This window comes from Acomys russatus, chromosome 2 (assembly GCF_903995435.1).
Source record: "Acomys russatus chromosome 2, mAcoRus1.1, whole genome shotgun sequence".
In the NCBI taxonomy this organism is placed as follows: domain Eukaryota; kingdom Metazoa; phylum Chordata; class Mammalia; order Rodentia; family Muridae; genus Acomys; species Acomys russatus.
Genome location: NC_067138.1, coordinates 63,341,419 through 63,361,578, shown reverse-complemented (window position 1 = coordinate 63,361,578; position 20,160 = coordinate 63,341,419). Strand labels below are relative to the sequence as shown.

The 20,160-nt window shown below is 44.2% G+C and overlaps 1 protein-coding gene across 1 annotated transcript in view; it reads left to right on the top strand.

Annotated features, from left to right (window-relative positions):
- The window catches only part of Abca1 (ATP binding cassette subfamily A member 1), a 124,188-nt gene that overhangs the window by 57,990 nt on the left and 46,038 nt on the right, over positions 1-20,160 (top strand). Inside the window, exons 8-12 of the mRNA XM_051162082.1 lie at positions 9,037-9,129; positions 12,107-12,347; positions 14,679-14,818; positions 15,151-15,267; positions 19,491-19,688. Coding sequence (XP_051018039.1) covers positions 9,037-9,129; positions 12,107-12,347; positions 14,679-14,818; positions 15,151-15,267; positions 19,491-19,688 — 789 coding nt within the window. The remainder of the gene's footprint in view (positions 1-9,036; positions 9,130-12,106; positions 12,348-14,678; positions 14,819-15,150; positions 15,268-19,490; positions 19,689-20,160) is intronic.

Here is a 20,160-nt window from a genome sequence, read left to right as displayed (position 1 = left end):
GGTATTGGTCATCAGGGTTTTGTCTATAGAAATTCTAGAACAAATATATCTGAGTTTTCTGAGCTCTCTGGTGAAGTGCCTCCAGTAGCATGTGGTAGTACCCAGCACTCTCTCTGCCTTCCTGTTTGAGAGAGAGAGAGAGAGAGAGAGAGAGAGAGAGAGAGAGAGACACTATGTCAAAGAAATAATATATTCGTCACTATACACAGATGATGCCGTAATCACATTGGACTCTGTGAAGCTGGGTCTCACTATAGGGTACTATGCTCTCCTAGGGTGTCCTAAGATGATCAGTCTCTGCCAGGGTCCTGAAGCTAGATTATACCCTGGAGTGGGCTTTTGAAGCATCTCAGAGTGGACTCTCTGAACTGACTGTGAAGAAGTTCTTGCATGTGGCTCAGCTCTGACTCTGTAGCTGTTGCCCGAGGCAGAGGTGGTAGTCACGCTATGCGTTTCTCATAGGTGCTTCTGCAGGGTGCACACACACCAGCTGTTGTGACCAGCTTAATATGGCTTTACTCCTGAAGTAGTGAATTCCATTTCAGGTTTTTTAAATCTACCAAGTGCTTGCTTTTGTGGTCTGTGATTCCATTGGTTGTTGCTTCTATCACTGTAATTTCAAGTAAGATGTAGTTTTTTATTGGAGAGATGTTTGCAGTGCTCCAAGCAACAGCATTACGTAGATAAATGTACTGCTGTAGATCTGTGCAGCCTGTTGACATTTTGTGAGGCATAAAGGGTCAAGGTCATTACAAATGGTGTGAAAAGCGTGATTTTTGTGGGCTGCTTTACTTCCCTATAAGATACAGAGGTAAACTATTTGTCCTTCAAGTTTAGGAAATATGAGTTATTTTAGAAGACATGGAAATTGATTCTGGTGCCTATTTAATTTCACTTCACTTTATTCTTTGGAAACTTGTTGAGTTTACAGTACAGTCAAATCCCTCCTCTCATAGAGTGTCTGAACTGCTTTCAAAATAGAAGCCACCACGGCCCTCATCACCTGTCCAATAACAGCTCAGCTTTTAACTTGAAATTCCTTTCCATTTGGGAGGGTTTGCAACACCATGGAAATACATCTCAAACCTGACTGCTCTGTTAGTTACATCCTGTCCTGTTATATCCTGCGGACTGGTAGGTTCGTGAACAAGTGTTAATTAAGATGCCTTCAGTGTACCCCGTGCACATCTTCTGGGTGTAGAGAGTGGAATTCTGTGTGTGTCCCTTTGCTTCTGCTGAGAACTGTTTCTTTATAAAGTCAAAACGTGGGGCTCTTGAGATAGACTATAGTGAGTGATCGGCACTGTGTGGAAATGTTTTGGGGAGATTCTTCTGGGATGGAATGTCTTTCAAACATTCTGTCATGTTATTTATTGAAGTAAGTAGTGCCTTAATTGGAATACTGGGATTTATACTTGCTTTGTAATAAGCATACATGTTCTCTTGATACTTGGCTGAAATTTTAGTTTGTGATGGTCAGTGTAAGCAACCTGTCTTGTTAATTGTGCCAATGGGCAGTTAATCGTGCCAAGAGCTCAGAGGACAGCAGCCAGATGCATGGCCCCACATCATGGGAGAAGACTGTTCTGTTAATATGCCATTTCTGTATGAAAAGAAGCTCATCAGGACAGACATGTTTTGAAATATTTTCTCTACCTCTATATAGATTTATCAAGAGGTTGGTGTGTACTAGATGCCCAATGATGGTTTGGTTGACAGAACTAGTATAAATTGCATGCTGAAAAAAACCTGCTGGTAAGATAGATGTTTCCTTCTGCAGATCAGTGTTAGAAGTCAGAAGCAGAATAAGCAAAACAATCCTGGAGAAGATGTAAACGAACAATGATATTTTTGGTTCAGATAGTGCCAAAAAACCAACCAGCCAACCAACCAACCAACAAAACAAACAAACAAAAAACCAACTCCAACCAACCAACCAACCAACCAACAAAAAGCCAAACCAAAACCCACCAGCCAGAGATGAACTTCCAGACCTATAACCTTACTGAACAGTGCTTCTTATGTTAGAATTGTTCCAGGAACCCTCCTTACTGAGATTCTCAGAAAGGTAGTTTTCCAATAAATACAAAGGCGGATTGGTGCATGGAGCCCTGTCTCAAGGATGACTGCACAGAAGTCATGGACACACTGATAATCCTGAGTGTTCACAGGGCCTGTATCATTAAGATAATAGCCCTTAGCTGTGGCACACACCTTTAATATCAGTATTTAGGGAGGCAGAGGCTGGCAGGTCACTGTGAGTTCGAGGCCAGCCTGGTCTATAAAGCGAATCCAGGACAACGAAGGCTACACACAGAAACCCTGTCTAGAAAAACCAAGTCAACCCCCCCCCCAAAAAAAAAAACAAAACAAAAAGAGACTCTTACAAGAAGCTTTGGGCCACCTAGCAACAACATGGATTCTGTCACCACTCAGCAGGATGGGCAGGTTTGGCTGTCCATGTGGGCTAGGCACAGCAGGTAAAACTGGTTTTTGTTTTCTCTGTTCTTGAGGTCCTTCCTGCATTTTTCCCTGGGGGGGGGGGGAGAGAGAGAGAGAGAGAGAGAGAGAGAGAGAGAGAGAGAGAGAGAGAGACAGAGACAGAGAGACAGAGAGAGAGAGAGAGGAGACACAGATGTGGGGATTTCTGTCTGCCTCCCCGCTGCCCTTTGCACTGAAGGAGAGGACCATAGTAACAGAACAGGAGGTTGGCCAGGACAAGCTATTTGCCTCAGTTGTCAAGGTCCTTGCTGTTGCACTGGCTTTGTTTTTTCTTTTGCTTCTGTAACAAATTGCCATGTGCACAAGAACTTAACAGGACTCAGAGTCCTGAAGCTCAGAAGTGTGGGTGCTTTGGGGGAGTGCATCTAGGCTGAAGTCAAGGTGTTGGCAGGGTAGAGACTCTGAAGACAGATAGGCTTTTGAGCTCCTGTAGGGTTTCATTGAGTTTAGTTCTTATAGTTGTAGGCTTCCAGTCTTTGCTTTTAGAGGCAGTGTTGACTCTCTCCTTTTCACGTGTCTCTGTTTATCATCTGGACTGAGTCTATTTGATGGTTTAAATCTCTGACTTTTACGTCTGTCTCCAGGCAGAGAAAGTCCTATGCTTTTAAGGGCTGGCATCATTAGATCCGCCCATCCAGGTACTCCAAGATGACCTCCATAAGCCAAATTACCTCCACAAGGCACATTTTGTCCTGTCATTAACATATTTAGAGAACCCAGAGATTAGGGTGTGGCCACCATTAGGGAGTAATGCACCTGCCACAGCTGCCTTTGGATTGGAGAGTGTATTTCATTATTTCTTTGAAATGCTCTCTAAGTGCTCAAGGCTTTTATTGATCCCGGTTAGCTCTCCTTTTTCTCACTCATGCTCTGAGAGTGACTGTATTGTATGGTAAGCAGTACGCACCCAGGATTCTGATGCAGAGTAAACGGTGGGAAGTGCAGCATCTCTTTTTAAAACATCCATCCACCAAAATCTGACTATTTACTGTATGTCTGCTCTCTACATCATACTGGGTTCTGTCACTGAAGTGCACTCATGGGCAAGGCAGATGAGATGCCTGTGGGGTTTTCATTCTAGTGGGCTCTGAGGGCCAGCTTGAAAGGCCGAGGCAGTGTATTTAAGGACTGCATTGCAGGTTCTGGTTCTGAAGGGAGGTTTGTCCTAGGTAGTGTGGGGCTCTGTCCCTTGCTCATGGTTGCCTCAGTAGTGTGGGAGTGCTGTGGGATTCTTGAGGTTGAAAGCAAGGCCCACAGATGTATCTCATACCAACAGTCTCTCGGATGTTGCTCTTGGGACTGTGACCATGGTTAGGTCGTCTTGACCTCTACGAATACCTTCTGCCTAAAAGGGAGAATTCTCTTTCTGTGGAATGAAGAATTCTCTTCAGATGTCTTGTGAGTCATGTTACGCATCCTCACCAGGGCAGAATTTGGTTCATATACTGAGGTGCCTGTGGTTCCCAGAAGGCCAGTGACCCCACAGCTGTGCTGTCTGCTATCCAAGGTGCAGATGAGGAAACAGGCTAGTGAAGTGTCCTTATCTTGAGATCTGAAGAGTCTTTGCTGGGTCCTTCCTTGACTTTTGTAGAAAAAGATTCAGAGTGCAGATGGAGCTTTGTATTATCTTCTGCTCTGAATGCTTTTTCCCTTTTGCAGTGTATGTGCATGTGCACACTTGCACGCATGTTTGCACACATATAGGTACATGTGTGTTTGTGTAGGCATATATGTGTGTGCATGGAGGGCAGAGATAGATGCTGGGAATCATCCTCTTGCCACTATACTCGGTAAAGAAGGGTCTGTCAGTATGCCTGATACCCCAACACCCACCTGATATTCATGTGGATTCTAGGGATGTAAACTCTGGTTCTTAGTTTCTGTCATGGGCACTTTAGCCACTGACCCACCTCCTCTGCCCTGCATAGTGATTTGTAAAGACTCAACACTTCAACATGTTACGTGGAGTGCCTTGCTTAAGGCTTTTGTGTAGGTTGTTTTAGGGGAGAATTCTTGGTCCTCCTTTCCTTTTGCCTGGAAGATTTGAACATTTGTGGGAAGTATCAGATTTCATGAAGTTCCTTTGGTGTCACTGTCCATCTGTTTACATGGTATGACTTTTGTCTCTAAGCAGCTGTGACCCTCATCAATTGGTATTTGGTGCAGTGATGGACTGTGAGGATTTACTCTCATCCTCTGTGCCCATCTGCAGACTGAGGGATAAATTGGTGACTTTAATGTTTTATTACTATGTCCACTCAACTCCATTTGCCCAAATATGTGTGACTTACTGCATTTGCTCTTGAGAAGTGTGGCGGTTTTTAAGGCAAAGGCTTGCTTTTCCCCTAAATTATGCTAGTAGGTGTATTTAACTATGTTTAGAAACAGCATAGACATGATATATTTTAATACACGAAACATTTAATATAAAGGTTAACATTTAAATTGTTGAATAATTTTTAATATATTAATACCTTTTTCAGACATGAGGTCAATGATTCCATGGTTTAATGAAAATATTAAAATGGTCCTCAAAAGAAAGCTTCGTTGTCATGGAAATATTAGACAGCGTTGGGCACAGTCAGGGTGGGTTGGCCATAAACGTCATGGAAATATTAGAGACTGACTGGTTTGTTCATGGCACATAGCTGACTTGTTTTCAATTTAAAACTTTTTTCAAGTTTTAATTTATTTATTCATTTTAGTTTGCCTGTAAGTCTTTCTGTGTACCACATGCATGGTTGGTGCCATAGAGGCAGAAGAAGGCATGGAATCCCCCAGGACTAGAGTTATACATGGTAGTGAGCCGTGTAGGTGCTAGGACCCAAACCCAGCACCAGATCCTCTTCATGAGCAGGGAGCACTTTTAACCATGAAATCATCACTCCAGACCCAAGTTTAAATTAATTAATTGTTTTTGGTTTTTCATGGCAGGATTTCTTTGTGTTAGCCTTGGCTATCCTGGACTCTCTTTGTAGACCAGGCTGGCTTACTTCCTGAGTGCTGGGGTTACCGGTGTGGGCCACCCCACCTGGGTCAAATTTAAATTTATTAATCCTTCATTTAGGGAAAAATAAGTGGGGAGTTAGAGTTCCATCTGCTTTAGGAAGGCATTTAGGGGAAGGCGTTTTTTTGTTTTTTTTTTTTGTTTTTTGTTTTTGTTGTTGTTGTTGTTGTTATGACAACACCTTGATAGAAAGTCCAAGTTGTCCTTGATTTTGTGTTCCTCATGCTTCAGAGCTGAGTGCTGGGATTATAGACACCTGCCACAGTGCACAGCTCTGAAGGGAAGTCAGGCAGGGGTCATTTTGTAACATCCATTTGCTAGAGGCACACAAAATTGTACATTATTAAAAACCCTTCAAGTGGGATTACATCTATACTTAGTAATAGAGTCCCTGAGAAATTTGGGTGGGAATAATATTTTTGTAAAATAAAAATAGTTTTCAACTGCATTTTAGTTGCATGGAGGGTCTGTCCTCTGTTCTTACTTGACGGCAAGTTATGATGCACTGCTAATAATATTTCCACTTCATTTTATATAGTCATTATCTATAAACAAATTTATTCAGCAGCTATTTAATCAGCCGGGTCAGTACTGTGAGTAGGGTCAGGGAGGCAGTAGTGTGGAAGATGCTGTACTCTCTGAACGTTCTTCTGGAGGAGAGATAGGGGTGGGGCGAGGCAGGAAAGGTGTGGATGCTCTGTAGTGACAATAGATGCTATACTGGGTGTTTTGAGGGTCCTGGTGGCCACCTGACCCAGGTTAGATTCATCAGGTTAAAATGTCTTCCATTTAGAGGCCTAAACAATGGATGTTAGCCAGGTAGAGTAGGGAATGTTGCCAAAAGAAAGCATGGTTTGTGCAGGGTCTGGAGGGGACTGGGAAGAGAAAGTAGTGTTTTGGGGACTGATGGTAACTGATGTCATTCAGGGTGGGTGGATGTACTGACAGCGGATGCTGATAGGAGGAGCAGTGAGGAGCTATGGTGCTGGGGAAGTGGGCAAAGTCTATCAGAGAGACTTGTGTGAGTCATGTCAGAGGACTGGTTGTCATTTGCAGACCAAAGGCAGCCCTTGCAGGTTACGGAAGACAGCACTCTGAGGGTTTGCATGGCTTTTAAGGCAGGATTATACCAGCTTGTTTCTTCCCTCTGAGATGTGCCCCCTTCCTTTGAGCTTTTTCCCTGGAAACATCTACTGAGTGTGCAAGACCCCATATTGAGTAAACTACCGGCTCAGAAATGGAGGCCAAGCAGGCTTCGCTTGGTTCTTGACTTTTAATATGTTTCACTCTTTCACAACATAACTGTTAAGACAGTGAAGACAGAAGTAATGATGTCACTTGCTAGACTCAGAGAGGATAGGGACAGGATAGCCTTTGTCCTTTGTGGACTTAGGACCTATTTCCCTCATATACTATTATACACTTATTACAGAAAATTGGTGGAAGTCTTTGAGTAATTAGGTAAGAGTTTGTATTCTATGGTAATACAGTATTTAGTTATGATCTAAATATATCAAACAATACATGCATTCCTGTTGAGCTAAATTCAGAAAGTGCAGTCCTTAACTGAATATTTTTTTCTTTACTCCTTTCTTTACTTCCTTTGTATAATACAGACTTATTTAAATTCATAGTCAAAGGGATGTTTTCAGGAAAAAAACAATAGGGATTCTGAGCCATGCTTTATTGAGCACGCTAGGTGCAATGTTGGAGCATTCTAGAGCACTGTTCTGGCAAGCTCTGCCTTCATCGAAGATGTGTGAACAGGAGGCCATGGTGAATAGCAGGTGTAGGTGTCATTTTCTGTTCAAGTTTCCAGGCCCAAGTTACTTCCAGGCCCAGGCTAACTGTATTCAAAGGCCTTAGCTGCCGTTTAGGTTTGATATGAACTCCTCCCTTCTCCATTCCCACACAGTTATCTTTCCCCTCTTATTGTAATTGCATTGAGTTAAAGAGAAAATTAAGAAATATTTCAAATTTATTGGAGAGAAAGGGTGGGAAGAAACACCACTAGTGGGCGACGATACCTCATTCAGGCATATTCGCTTTAGATTGTAGACATGAATTAAACCATCCTCAATGCCATGGCCACCACCTGTGTCACCCTATCGGTTTCCTCGATGACAACCCCTATTCTGGAGTTGCCTGTTTTTATATATTACTGTATATATGTAAATACTGTCAACAGCCGTGCCTGGCGTGGGCTTGCCTGTGTTCACACTGTGTATGTGTGTGTGCTGAGATGCCCCTATTCTTTCTCTTGAACCCTTATGGTTTTTGAGATTAATCAATGTTGATGCGTGTGCATCTGGTTAATATTGATTGCTTTTGGGTGTTCCATTTTATACTAAAGTTTTTTTTTTTAATCCATTCTTGTCTTTGAATTAATCTTTTAGGTCATTTATGGTATTGTTTGATATAGTTTTTACATTTTAAATGTAGACCCACTTTCTTCCTTTTTCTGGATTCATATATATATGAGTGATGTTTATAACTCAATATTCTGCATTTGGGGTTTACTTTAAAAGAACGTGTCAGAAAATACAAAGAAAAGAATGCCTCAAAGGCTGCTCCTGACACTAGTCCATCCACTTCTAGTTCTTCCTGTGTAGCCTCAGCGTTATGACGTCACAACAATCTTTGCCATGACAAGCGTCGTCAAAATGGCCTAACAGTCTTAAGGTTTTTATACAGTATTGAACAAAACATGTAAAAACACAGAGAAAAGCTGCATTTCCCCATGGAGATTTTCTTCCATATTCTTCCCAAAGCTGGAATTCCTTCTACAGCAATTTTAGTTTCAGAGACTGGAGTTTTTTTTCTCCCTTAAGTTTTCTATTATAATTTATCTTTCCTTTGGGCCTAATTAATTATTTTCTCATGTTTTCTGTGCAACTAGGCTATGTGTCATAACAACTAAATACATTAATTAGTAAATGCAAGGTGTTGACTAACACTGGACACAAATATAGTGTTCTGTGTTAAATTTACAGTTTTCAAAGCAGTGAAAATAGTGCTGACTCAACAGAACAAAAGGAGAGCCCTTCTCTTGCTTTGGTTATCATTGAATATTATATTTTCTTCCCTTTATTTTTGTGAACTATCGTGTACTCTTTTCTCAAGGCCTTGTATCTTACAGAACTGTAGATAGAGTTGGGACTTTCTGGTCAGAATTTTGTTGGACACACATGCACACACATGTGCATACACACATGTTCATGCACACTCATATATGAACATGTGCCCACCTATGTGCAGTATATGAGATATTTTTATATGCTGTCTATTCACTAACCTTAAATAGTATTCCTACAAACATTCATCAGAGAGAAATCCTTATTCGAAGAAAATTAAACAAAACAGGAATTCAGTTAGAGTACAATGTTCTTTGTTTTGGTTAGAAGTTGGTTTCTTGTTTTTTAAATTCAAGATTGGGAATGGTTTTGGTTTTCTTGTTTATTTTCTATTTAGAGAGTTTAGGATTGCATTTGAGCTCAGAGACAAATAATTTTCCCCCCCTTTTGTAGACAAGACTAAATGCTACATATCCTCTCCTGACCCAGCATCTGACTGAAGCCACCAGAACATTGCTGGACAGCTTAGGGGATCTTGCCCAAGAGGTAAGTTGTGGTATTCTACCCCCCACCCCCACCATAGTGGACAGACTAGCTGCTATTGTTTTTTTCTTTAGTTCTGAATTCTCCTAACTGGGTCCTTGTCTTTTGAACATGCTATACCATATTAAAATTTAGAAGGACAAGTAATTTAAAAATTTATCAGTTTTGATCTCCTTTGGAGAAGAAGAAACCAAAATGCATCAATGTTGCAGAGATAATTAGTGGCTTAGGGCCCCATGGCTAGTCTTGACCTTTTTCTGTGAGCTCCTTCTGCCCTTAGGTAACTGTACGTTTGTGAAGAGGAGAACTCGCTTTCACTCCCCCTCCCACCCTGTACACTGCCTTTCTTCCACAGCAGCCTCTTCAAGTTGCTTTTTCACCAGCAAGGCCACCCATGCAGCCATTGTATCAAAGCACGCCTTTGCTGGCCTACGGGCGTGCTGTGGTTTTCCTAGGCCTGCTTTGGTCTTGTGAAATCTGGCCTTGGAGGCTCAGCATTGGGAATATGGTTATGGGCGTGCTGTGGTTTTCCTAGGCCTGCTTTGGTCTTGTGAAATCTGGCCTTGGAGGCTCAGCATTGGGAATATGGTTTCCTGGTGAGATGAGTTGGCCTTTAGGTCTACATGTTGTCACACATGTCAGAGTAGATGGTGTCACCCTTCCCATGAATCCCAGACACTGTCTGTCCCATTGGTCATGGGCGAAACACAAGGCAGGCTACGGTATCCAGCATATTGGAACATAATTCATGGGGGAAGTCTTCTCAGACTTGGTCCAGCCCTATTTTTAGTTGATTCTTTAACTCATTTTCCATGCTTATATAATCTTTTCCCTTAAATATCAAAAGTTACCTTGTCTTCTGAAAATAGAAATATTTCACATTTGCCATTGAGCAAGCAGTGCCTTTAGAAAGCCCAGACAACTGTGGGATTAGACACATCACATTGTTGGGCATCTTTTTTTTTCTCCTTTGTGTTTTAACTCTGATCAGGCATCTTTGACAGATGGCTTGGCTTTCATGCACCCCTTTTAGGAGCAGACTTTTGTCACCCTGTTATTTGCTCCTCTGGTTCTGAGGGGTGTGACCTTTGAATAAGTGGAGACGCTGGACCAGTTAGGGTTCTTCCAGAAGACAGAAAGAGAAACTGCTGTACAAGTCCATGTCTGTTTCCACAGGGCCCTGTGATTTGACATTGTCATGCCAGGAACTGCTCTGGAAGGCCCCCTGTTGCTCATTACGAGCCTTGGAGAAAGCAAAGCAGGAATAGATTTGGTTGGGTTGGGTGGGCGGGTGGGGTAGTGGTGGTGCCTATAAACTCAAAGTTTGTTCCAATGATTTTCTTTTCTATCATTGTCCCTGCTTTTATAATTGGATGAAACAAAACAATTACAAGCTCATGATGTGCTCTGTGGCCGAATGGGTAGAAAAGGTCCAACTAAATTGTGGACATTTTTCTTGGCCGTCTCTTGGAACCTGCTTACTTCTGGTCCAACACCAGCAATGGGTGCCTGCTTCTCCTGACAGATCACCTCAAGTCACTTTGATCACATGTCACCCGTTACTTTTTCTGGGTAATGATAAGGAAATGCATTTATTTGGTCCGTGTTTAGAAAGGAAGTTAGTTGCTATGTTCAAAGCCCAACTGTTGCCAAGAAAACACAGGGTGTCACAAGTGGATTTTGGCTTTTTGACCTCATTTGTTTGGATCATCCACATGGCACAGGGAGGGGCTTCTTATTGGCCTATTTCACAGCAGTTACTGAGGCTCAGAAAAGGTAGGCAGTTTGCCCACAGACTTCTAGAAAGTTAATTGGTCAGAGTAGAGTGTGAACTCGGGGCCTGTAAAGTCTGCTCCAACCAAGAGTTCATCACAAGCCCCTGTGATGATTGCAATAGACCAAAGACTCTCAAAGAATATGTGCATTAGCTGACCTGGCGGGGGGGTGGGGGGTGGGATATGAGGATGCATGAAAGCTGACATTAATGTCATGTGGGTGAGAGAGAAGGTGGACAGGACGGGACTGAGAAGGTAGGACCGGACGTGGCATTGCAGACACTTACGCAGTACAGGCCAGGTGCTTGGCCTTGCCACCTGTTTCACCTCAGCGGTGAGCACAGTGACCTCACTGCCATCATGTAGCTCACAGCAGTGTAGAAATCAGAAATAAACAGGTCAGCTGATGATGTGACTGCAGGGATCTGTGCAATGAAGAAAGCAAGTAAATCACATAAAAGAGGTGGAAAGAATGATGAGATAACCGTTTTAAAGGGAGTGGGGTGAGCTGGCTCCATAGACGTTGCTGGTGGGTTCCCAGAGAACGTATGGTACTCCAAGCAGGGAGAGCGGCAGCCATAAAGTGCTGCTACTGCAGCATGCTTGGGGGCATGCTTACGATTCAGGAGGGAAGCCAGAGGAGCCGAAGGCAGGGGAATTAATGTGGCTTCCTTGGGCAAAATGTCTACATTCTGGCTGGCGTACTGAGGAAGAGGCTGGAGTGACTAAGGGAGGATGAGGGACATTGCAGCAGATGGAGAGTGCCACACACTCAGTCCATTTGTGCACTCAGATGATCTCAAGTACAGCCACCCTTCTTGGGCTAGAAGAGAAATGGCTGCCCTCTCCTGTGTGCCAAGGGTGCTCCACAGAGAAAGTGTACGGAGGGAGCTGTGGTGGAGAGTGAGCTGGTGTTCTTCCCCGGGGCAGGTGCTAGGAAGACCACCAGCTGGGGATAACTCAGCACTCAAATGCTGCAGGTCTGAGCACCGAGATGGAAGATAAAAGGACCTGGCTTAACCATCACAAGGCTTCGAGATCACGTTAGACGCAGCGTGTTCTGGAACATAGCCTTACGCTAAGGAAATAATGTGTTTGCTTCGCTCTTGTCCCAACCCTTGTTCTGTCTGTCCTTTGCTCCCCTCCCCACCACCCCGCACCCCCACCCTTCCCTCTCCTTTCTCTCCCCTTGTTCCTGACCCCAGCTGTTCAGCACACGGAGCTGGAGTGACATGCGGCAGGAGGTGATGTTTCTGAACAACGTGAACAGCTCCAGCTCCTCCACCCAGATCTACCAGGCTGTGTCTCGCATTGTCTGTGGCCACCCAGAGGGTGGGGGGCTGAAGATTAAGTCACTCAACTGGTATGAAGATAACAACTACAAAGCCCTCTTCGGAGGCAATGGCACGGAGGAGGACATGGACACCTTCTATGACAATTCTACAAGTGAGTGTCTATGCCAACCAACCAAAGCTGTGTCCTCATCCCTACCTTAGGGCTCGGTGACACAGGGGTCTGGGATCCTCGAAATACACAGCTCTCGGTTAGAGAATCTTTCTCAGTCCTTTGAATGGGGGCAGGTCCTGGCACATCCCAGGTGTTTAGTAGCATGATCAGAAAGTCACCTCAGTTTTCATCATATGTGAACTCAATCGTATGTGGAACCTAAAAACATAAAAAAAAAAAAAAAAGAAAAAGAAAAAACACCCCCCCCAAAAAAACCTCTATAAAGCAGGTAAGAGAAGAGATTGTAGGGGGCAGAGTGGGTGATGAAGGTATTGGTGTTGGTCAGAGTGTACAAAGTTTCTCATGTGCAAAATGAATGTGCTCCAGGGAGGAAGTGGACAGCACAGTGTGGGTTTGGTAATCCCGGGGTTATATCTTTAAATGGTGCTAAGGGAGTTAATCTTACATTCCTGCACAGACTCACCAGGCATCTGCACAAAGTGATAGACATGCTAGTTGGCTTGATTGAGTTCTGTTAATCACAGCACAGTGGACACGGGTACCAGAGCGTCAGCTTGTTCACTTGAAATACATATCATTTTTATTTTTCAGTGATACCTCAGTAAAGCCAGAAAATTTTCTAAAAATAATGAGATACTGCTTTAAAAAAAAAAATTAGTAGTAGTAGTAGTAGTATTGTGAGGTAAGCTTAATTAAAAAAGAAAAACTTTAAAGTGGGTGACAGTAATCAAGAAAGTATAACATTAAGGCAGAATTTTCCATGTATAATGCATTCTATTTAAGTGCCCTATTTCATCCTAATAGTAACCCTGCAAGGATGGTTCCGGAACCTCACAGTTCATAGGCCCAGAGGTTAAGTGCCATGGTTAAAGCTGCATTCCTAAGTGACCCCCAAGAGCCGGGACTCAAGCCCACCTCCTCCTGGCTCTTCCCAGTGAATTCTCCTGTCGGTGGTGGCAAGTGTGCACTGTCCCCCTCAGACATATGATCTCCTGGTTGTTTTTGCATTCTTAGCCGAAAGACAGTGTTAAAAAAGCTTGTAACTGTATATCCACTTACCACACTTGGGCACTTTTGTGTGGAGGTGTCTTGTGCCTGGTGGCAGCAGGGATCCGGTGTTAGGGTTCTGACAGTGGCATCTTTTTCTTGAAAACTCCACACAGCACACAGCTGAGCTATTCTTTATTTCAAACTGCAGGCATGGAGTGAGGCAGCTCCTCCTCCTCCTCCTCTTCCTCCTGTTCCTCCTCCTCCTCTTCTTTTTTCTTCTCCTTTTTTAAGACGGGGTTTCTCTGTGTAGCCCTGGCTATTCTGGACTAGCTTTGTAGACCAGGCTGGCCTTGAACTCACAGAGATCCGGCTGCCTCTGTTTCCCTCAGCAGCTTCTTGCGTGTGGCTGATTAGAGAGAGAACAAAAGCCTGTTTTCTGGAGTGTAGCACTCTGGAACATTACAAGTTTCTCTACAAGCCTGAAGAAGATGGTGGTGGAGGCAGTTCTGTGGACCCATCTGCTCTTCCTCAGCCTGCAGCTCAATCTGAGGGCATCTCTGTGTACACAAGATATCACTGAAGGCACATCTTTAGAAACATAAATTCTGGCTGTGGAGATAGAACAGTAGAGTACTCACCTGCCGTGAGTGAGGTCATGGGTTGATCCCTTGTATGCTTCCCAATTCATTACCTTTGTTATCACTATTTTATCATCTATTTATCAAGCTGCTTATAGAAGTTAGATGGTATCTAAAACCAAGCCCATTTGTCCATTTGACCTTTGGATATTTCAGTTTTGAATTTTTTATTAAATATAGATATATTTTTGATAAGATCTATTAATCATTAAGAAATTATTCGTTTTTTTTTTTTTTTTTAACTAGAGTCTGAATGGAGCCCCCTGGCTTCCACAGGGAGAGCCCTGTTTGTTTTCGGGATGCACAGCTGTGAGAGCTGGCATCAGGGTATGGAGCTCGAGCTGGGATGGCACGTGCGCATAGTCAGAACATTCTTTTGGATCAGCTCAGATGTGAGTCTTAGGAAAGGCTTCATTATTTCAGGTACTAAGTGCTGTAGAGACCTCACTGGAAATGCCCAGCTAATCTTCCTCACAGCTCTGCCAAGTAGATGTTACAAACTCTTGTTTTTACAGCAGAACAAACAGAATTAGATAAGGGAAGTTATTCGCTGCGTGACTGTTAAGTGGTAGACTGGGGGTTTGCACCCTATACTGGCCACATGGTTCCAAAAACCTTGTCAGGTCCTGTTGGCATCTGGCCATGTGTATAAGTGAGTGTCTGTCTTCTATCTCCTTTGTAGCGCCTTACTGCAATGATTTGATGAAGAGCTTAGAGTCTAGTCCTCTTTCTCGCATTATTTGGAAGGCACTCAAGCCACTGCTTGTGGGAAAGATTCTCTATACACCTGATACTCCAGCTACAAGACAGGTCATGGCTGAGGTAAGCTGCCTAGGCTTAGGACTCTTTTCTCTGGAGTCGCCCTGGAATGATACGTAGGGAGTGAAGGCAGCTTCAGGGAGAGTACGCTGAGTATGCACATGGCTGTAATGGGACTTTTTAGTAGTCAAAAATCCCACATACAACCTTGGGAGCCAGCTCCCCAGCCCTGAGATGTTTGGATTACAGCTATGGAGGGGGGGATTTCCTAAGGAAGGGAAAGGACTGAGCAGAGGTTTCTGTAATGGGTGGTAGTTCTCAGGGGACCCCCGGAATGCTCAGTGCCTCTGCCTCTCTTCTGTTTGTCTGAATCCTGGTGCCCTACCTGACTCTAGGTGAACAAGACCTTCCAGGAGCTGGCTGTCTTCCATGACCTGGAGGGCATGTGGGAAGAACTCAGCCCCCAAATCTGGACCTTCATGGAGAGCAGCCAAGAGATGGACCTTGTCCGGGTGAGCATCTCTCTACTCACTTTGCTTGCTTGATCTAGAAAAGGTTTCTGGACATCTTCCCAGAAACACCTGAGAGGACGGTTCTGTAAGTTAATCCAATTGAGATTAGCAGAAGGCCATATGGCTCCCATCTCTGTAGAAGCAGCGTTAGCCCCAGGTATATCTGTAGCAGTGTCCCTCATGGTCCAGTAGCAGCTTTGAACAAAAACCAGTGAAGACCAGAATTAGGAAGTAGAGTTTGGTGACTGCAGGACGCCGAGTATTTTCATTTTGGCTCTAGCCACTAAAGTAGGCACCGTATCTTCTTGAGCCTGCCTTGTCTCCGTAGGTCTTAGAAGGAGGTATGGGGATAGAAGCGTGTTCTGGCATGCGGATAAGTCAGGGATGCTGGCTCTCCAGGCAATGAGTGAATGCAGCCCTGCCGTGGTGGAGTGGATGGAATAGCCCTTAACGTGTGGGGGCCACTTGGAAGGGATGAGTGCTCCAGAGATAATCAGGTTCAAAGGGACAGCAGTCTGAGAATGCAGTATCTCCCCCGAATCAGCACAAGAGCCCTGCAATCACTTAATCCCCGCCTTGGGGGGCCATTAGACACCTTCCTATTGCCATGGTGAAAGAGAACACTTCCTTTTATTTCTTCTGCCTTCAAGAAGCAAGGGAAGATTTTTTTCCCCCTAGGTTTATGGTCTTGAACTTTTGGGACCTGAGATGTGCTAGATTTTTAGAGGCTGTACTTCTCTGGTAGTTTAGGGACACGGGGGACAGGTTATTGCTCAGAGAGTCTCTGCAGATGGAGGAGCCAGAGCCTCCTTTGATGCCTCAGTGCTCTGATACCGGTGTAGAATTCTACACAGGGGACTTGGGTGAGAAGTTAAGAGCAACAGTCTTCTGCATTCATGCTGAGTCACGGCACAGGTTTCTGCATTCACGCTGAGTCAAGAGCAACAGTCTTCTGCATTTCACGCTGAGTCACGGCACAGGTGTCTGCATTCACGCTGAGTCACGGCACAGGTGTCTGCATTCACGCTGAGTCACGGCACAGGTGTCTGCATTCACTCTGAGTCACGCACAGGTTTTCACTCTGGGTGCATCGTTCTTCCTTGAGCTCATCTTTCTCTTCTAAGGGATTCATGTGCTCTGACCATAGAAAACACTGCAGTGTGTGCCCTAGGCCTTGTTTCTTTGGGATCCATATTTGTACCACATAGGGCTGTTTTCGTCAAAGTGAAGGGACCTAGAGGATTTTTTTTTGCATTATAATTTTTTTTATTAATTCATTCATACTACATCTCAGTTGTTATCCCATCCCTTGTACCCTCCCATCCTCCCTCCCTCCCGTTTTCCCCTTACTCCCCTCCCCTATGACTGTGACTGAGGGGGACTTCTTCCCCCTGTATATGCTCATAGGGTATCAAGTCTCTTCTTGGTAGCCTGCTATCCTTCCTCTGAGTGCCACCAGGTCTCCCCATCCAGGGGACATGGTCAAATATGGGGCACCAGAGTACGTGAGAAAGTCATATCCCGTTCTCTACTCAACTGTGGAGAATGTCCTGTCCATTGGCTAGATCTGGGTAGGGGTTTGATGCTCACTGCATGTATTGTCCTTGATTGGGGACCTAGAGGATTTTATTCGAATTTGGGACTACATAGATGTTTCCCTACTCTTTTAAAAACCAAAGCCAAAGCAAAATGCCCAAAACAAGGTCTCACTGTGTGCCTCTGACTTGTCTGTAACTCACTATGTCACCAAGGATGACGACATGGCAGTCCTCCTGTTTCAGACTCCCCCAGTGCTGGGATTACAGGCCCCAACCACCATGTCTGGCCTTCCCTGCTTTTTAATCAAGAGTTTCCTTTGGAGACTGCAGCTGCTCATAAACTCTTGGATCTTCAGGGATAAGTTCTTATAAACATGGTGGTGCTCACTAGGGATACATATCTTGGAGAATCCTTGGTGTGACGCAGAAGTGAAGAAGCAGAGGCAGGAAGGAAAGGCCCTGCAGGCCTTGGGGGTCCTATGTGTCAAGCTAAGGAGCTTGAAGTTTAGAGGAGGGCGTCAGATGGTTTTAGGTAAGTGGAGAGGAAGATGCATTGTTCTAGGAGACAGATGGGCACAAGGCAGACACCAGGGCAGAGACCGTATGAGTGGGTACCAAGGGCTGAGTGCAAAAGAGGAGGTCTGCTAACAGCTTATGGTAAAAAGGCAAGAAGAGGAGGGTACCAGGAGAGTCTTGACTTTTACCTGGACAGGCAGGGGTCCCAGGGGATGCCAACATGCTGATGGCTTTTGGGGTCTGCAATGCAGAAGGGTATTGATCTGGGGATATGGCTAGGGAATTGTGATCCTGCCATGGAAACCAGAGGAGCCTCATCCCAGTACTTTCTTCCCTGATCTGCGGAGTATTACTTTAACCTGCCTACCACCTTGGGTTTCTCAGTCCTCAGTATCCTGGTGCCTGGTACAGAAGCGATGCCTGGAGCTTCCACTTTGCTGCCTTAAGCTGTCATTTCTCTGTTGCTGCTGGTCTTATTGGCTTGCACTGCATATCCTCCAGATCTGGAGGCACTTTTCTGTTGAGTCTAAGAACCCTCTCACCTAACCTGCTTTTTTATTATTTATTTATTTTTATTTTATTTTTTTATTGTTCTGAACTGGACATGGCCCCTCATCTCCATGCCCTGCATTCTCCCTGTCTAACATTTATATGAAACATCAGGTCCTCTATTCTTTTCAAGCTCCCTAGAGATGCTGTAGAGTCAGTGACCTCACTGGGTACATTCTTTTGGTCTGTCTGTCCTCTTGCCTTATTGCTCAGAAGCCACACTGGGCAGGGCTCTCACGCCAATGCCAACATCCCTTGCCTTGACTCTGATTTGTTCATTCACTTCCAAGTATCCAAGTAAAGTAGTTTCAGAACTGCTAACCCATGCCTTGGTGGACTTCTGTGATGTACAATTTTGCTTCTGTTAACAAAAAGAATTATACTGGTACCTCAGCGGTGACAATGTACATTGTTGTTCCATCATGGAAAGCAATTTGAAATGGAAGTTTCAAAACCCACTAAGAATGTGTCATTTGCTGTACCCTTGTTTTACACACCCCAGGGATGCATCTTACAGCAATAATTTTAAAGAATTCATCATGAGAGAGAAAATGTTATTACTGTAGTGATTGTTGTTGTAAGAAATTGGAGATAGACTAAATGCCACACAGTATAGGAATAGTTAATGAAATTGTAGTAGATACACTCTGTACAATCATTATGTTCCCATTAAAACAACAAAGAGGAAGCCACCCAGGGGAACAGCTTGCAAGGTTAGGAAAAAGAAGACTGATTACAGAAGTTGGTATCAGGCTTTTGGAGATCCAGCTCAGTAGAGCAAGGACCTCACAGTCCCTGGAAACTGGTAAATGATGATGGCACCTGGGTTTTTGTTGTGCCCGGTCAGCAGTTGCCTTGTTTTCCTGGCAGTGCATCGTGCTGACTTCTGCCCCAGTCCCCATGGACTGGCTGGTTGAGGACCAGAATGGCTTACCTGTACCTTTTTTTCACATTGACAGGTGATGGGAAATAGGCCTCGTTTTCTACATCATGATCCATTTGGTCTGGGGTTAGGAAAGATCATCTTCTCCCTGGATTAACCAGCAGTATTATGTCCCTCAACTAAGCATTAACAATGGCCTCAGTCTAGAGATAGGGTTTTTATTTGGCATCATTATACCGTGTCTCCAAAGAGAAGGGTGACACAGGGCAGTGGGTACGCTGGAATCAGAGCCTGCTTTCCACCCTGCCTTTCCTGCTCATCAGCGACCTTAACATCCCTGAAGTTCCATTCTCCTGTGTGTGACAGTACCAAAGCCACACCCTTATGGAGTTGTGTGAGTCCTGATGCCTATAGATCCCCCAGCATGCTATTATTACTGTTGTTAAAGTTAAAACAGTTAACCTGAGCTGTCTGGTACGGTGGGAAGCCTGTGAACTGCAAACTCAGAGATCTGACTTGGTGCCTCAGCTTACCATGTAGCCTTTCGGCCAGCCTTTCTGCCAACATCAACCATGGGTTTTCAACTTTAGCGCTCTTCTTTCTTACTGTGTCTTACACATTCCTGTGAAGATACACAGTCAGACCATATGTGTGAAAAGGGCTGTGTGGTGTGTCATGTAGTGCTCGTTTCCATGAACTTGACGCTCACTGTTCATGCAATCTCCCTGGAATGACAGACGCTGTTAGACAGCAGAGGCAATGACCAGTTTTGGGAACAGAAGTTGGATGGTTTAGATTGGACCGCCCAAGACATCATGGCGTTTCTAGCCAAGAACCCAGAGGATGTTCAGTCCCCAAATGGCTCTGTATATACGTGGAGAGATGCTTTCAACGAGACCAACCAGGCCATCCAGACGATATCTCGCTTCATGGAGGTGAGGGTCTGCTGTGCACATCCTTTAGCAAAGGCTAAGGGTTTTTTCATTTGAGATGTTGCAATAAAGCAAAAGGCAGGAGGGGGACTTAGAATGAATGTGTAGTGTCACGTACAGCTATGCAGGCCTGATGAGCAAGATAAACACTAGATGAATGGCTTAACGAGCGAGTGACTTCTAGCTTTATTTCCGATGGACGCATGTTTCTATCTATGATCTTCTAGGTTTTCCTATGTCTTGATATTCTAGATCCAAATGATAATAAATTGCTCTATTATAAAGGCATTATTTATGAAACTTAACCTAACTGGGGACAAATAAAACCTTAAAACTTTGATCCTAAAAATAATGGAAAGGAAAAGGGCTGACTAGATTTTTTTTTTTTTTTTCTTGTCTAATTTTTAGTTGGTTATTTGCTGGGATTTAGCATTGCTAAGGAAATGGAGGGGAATAAAATATGGCCGTTTTCCCC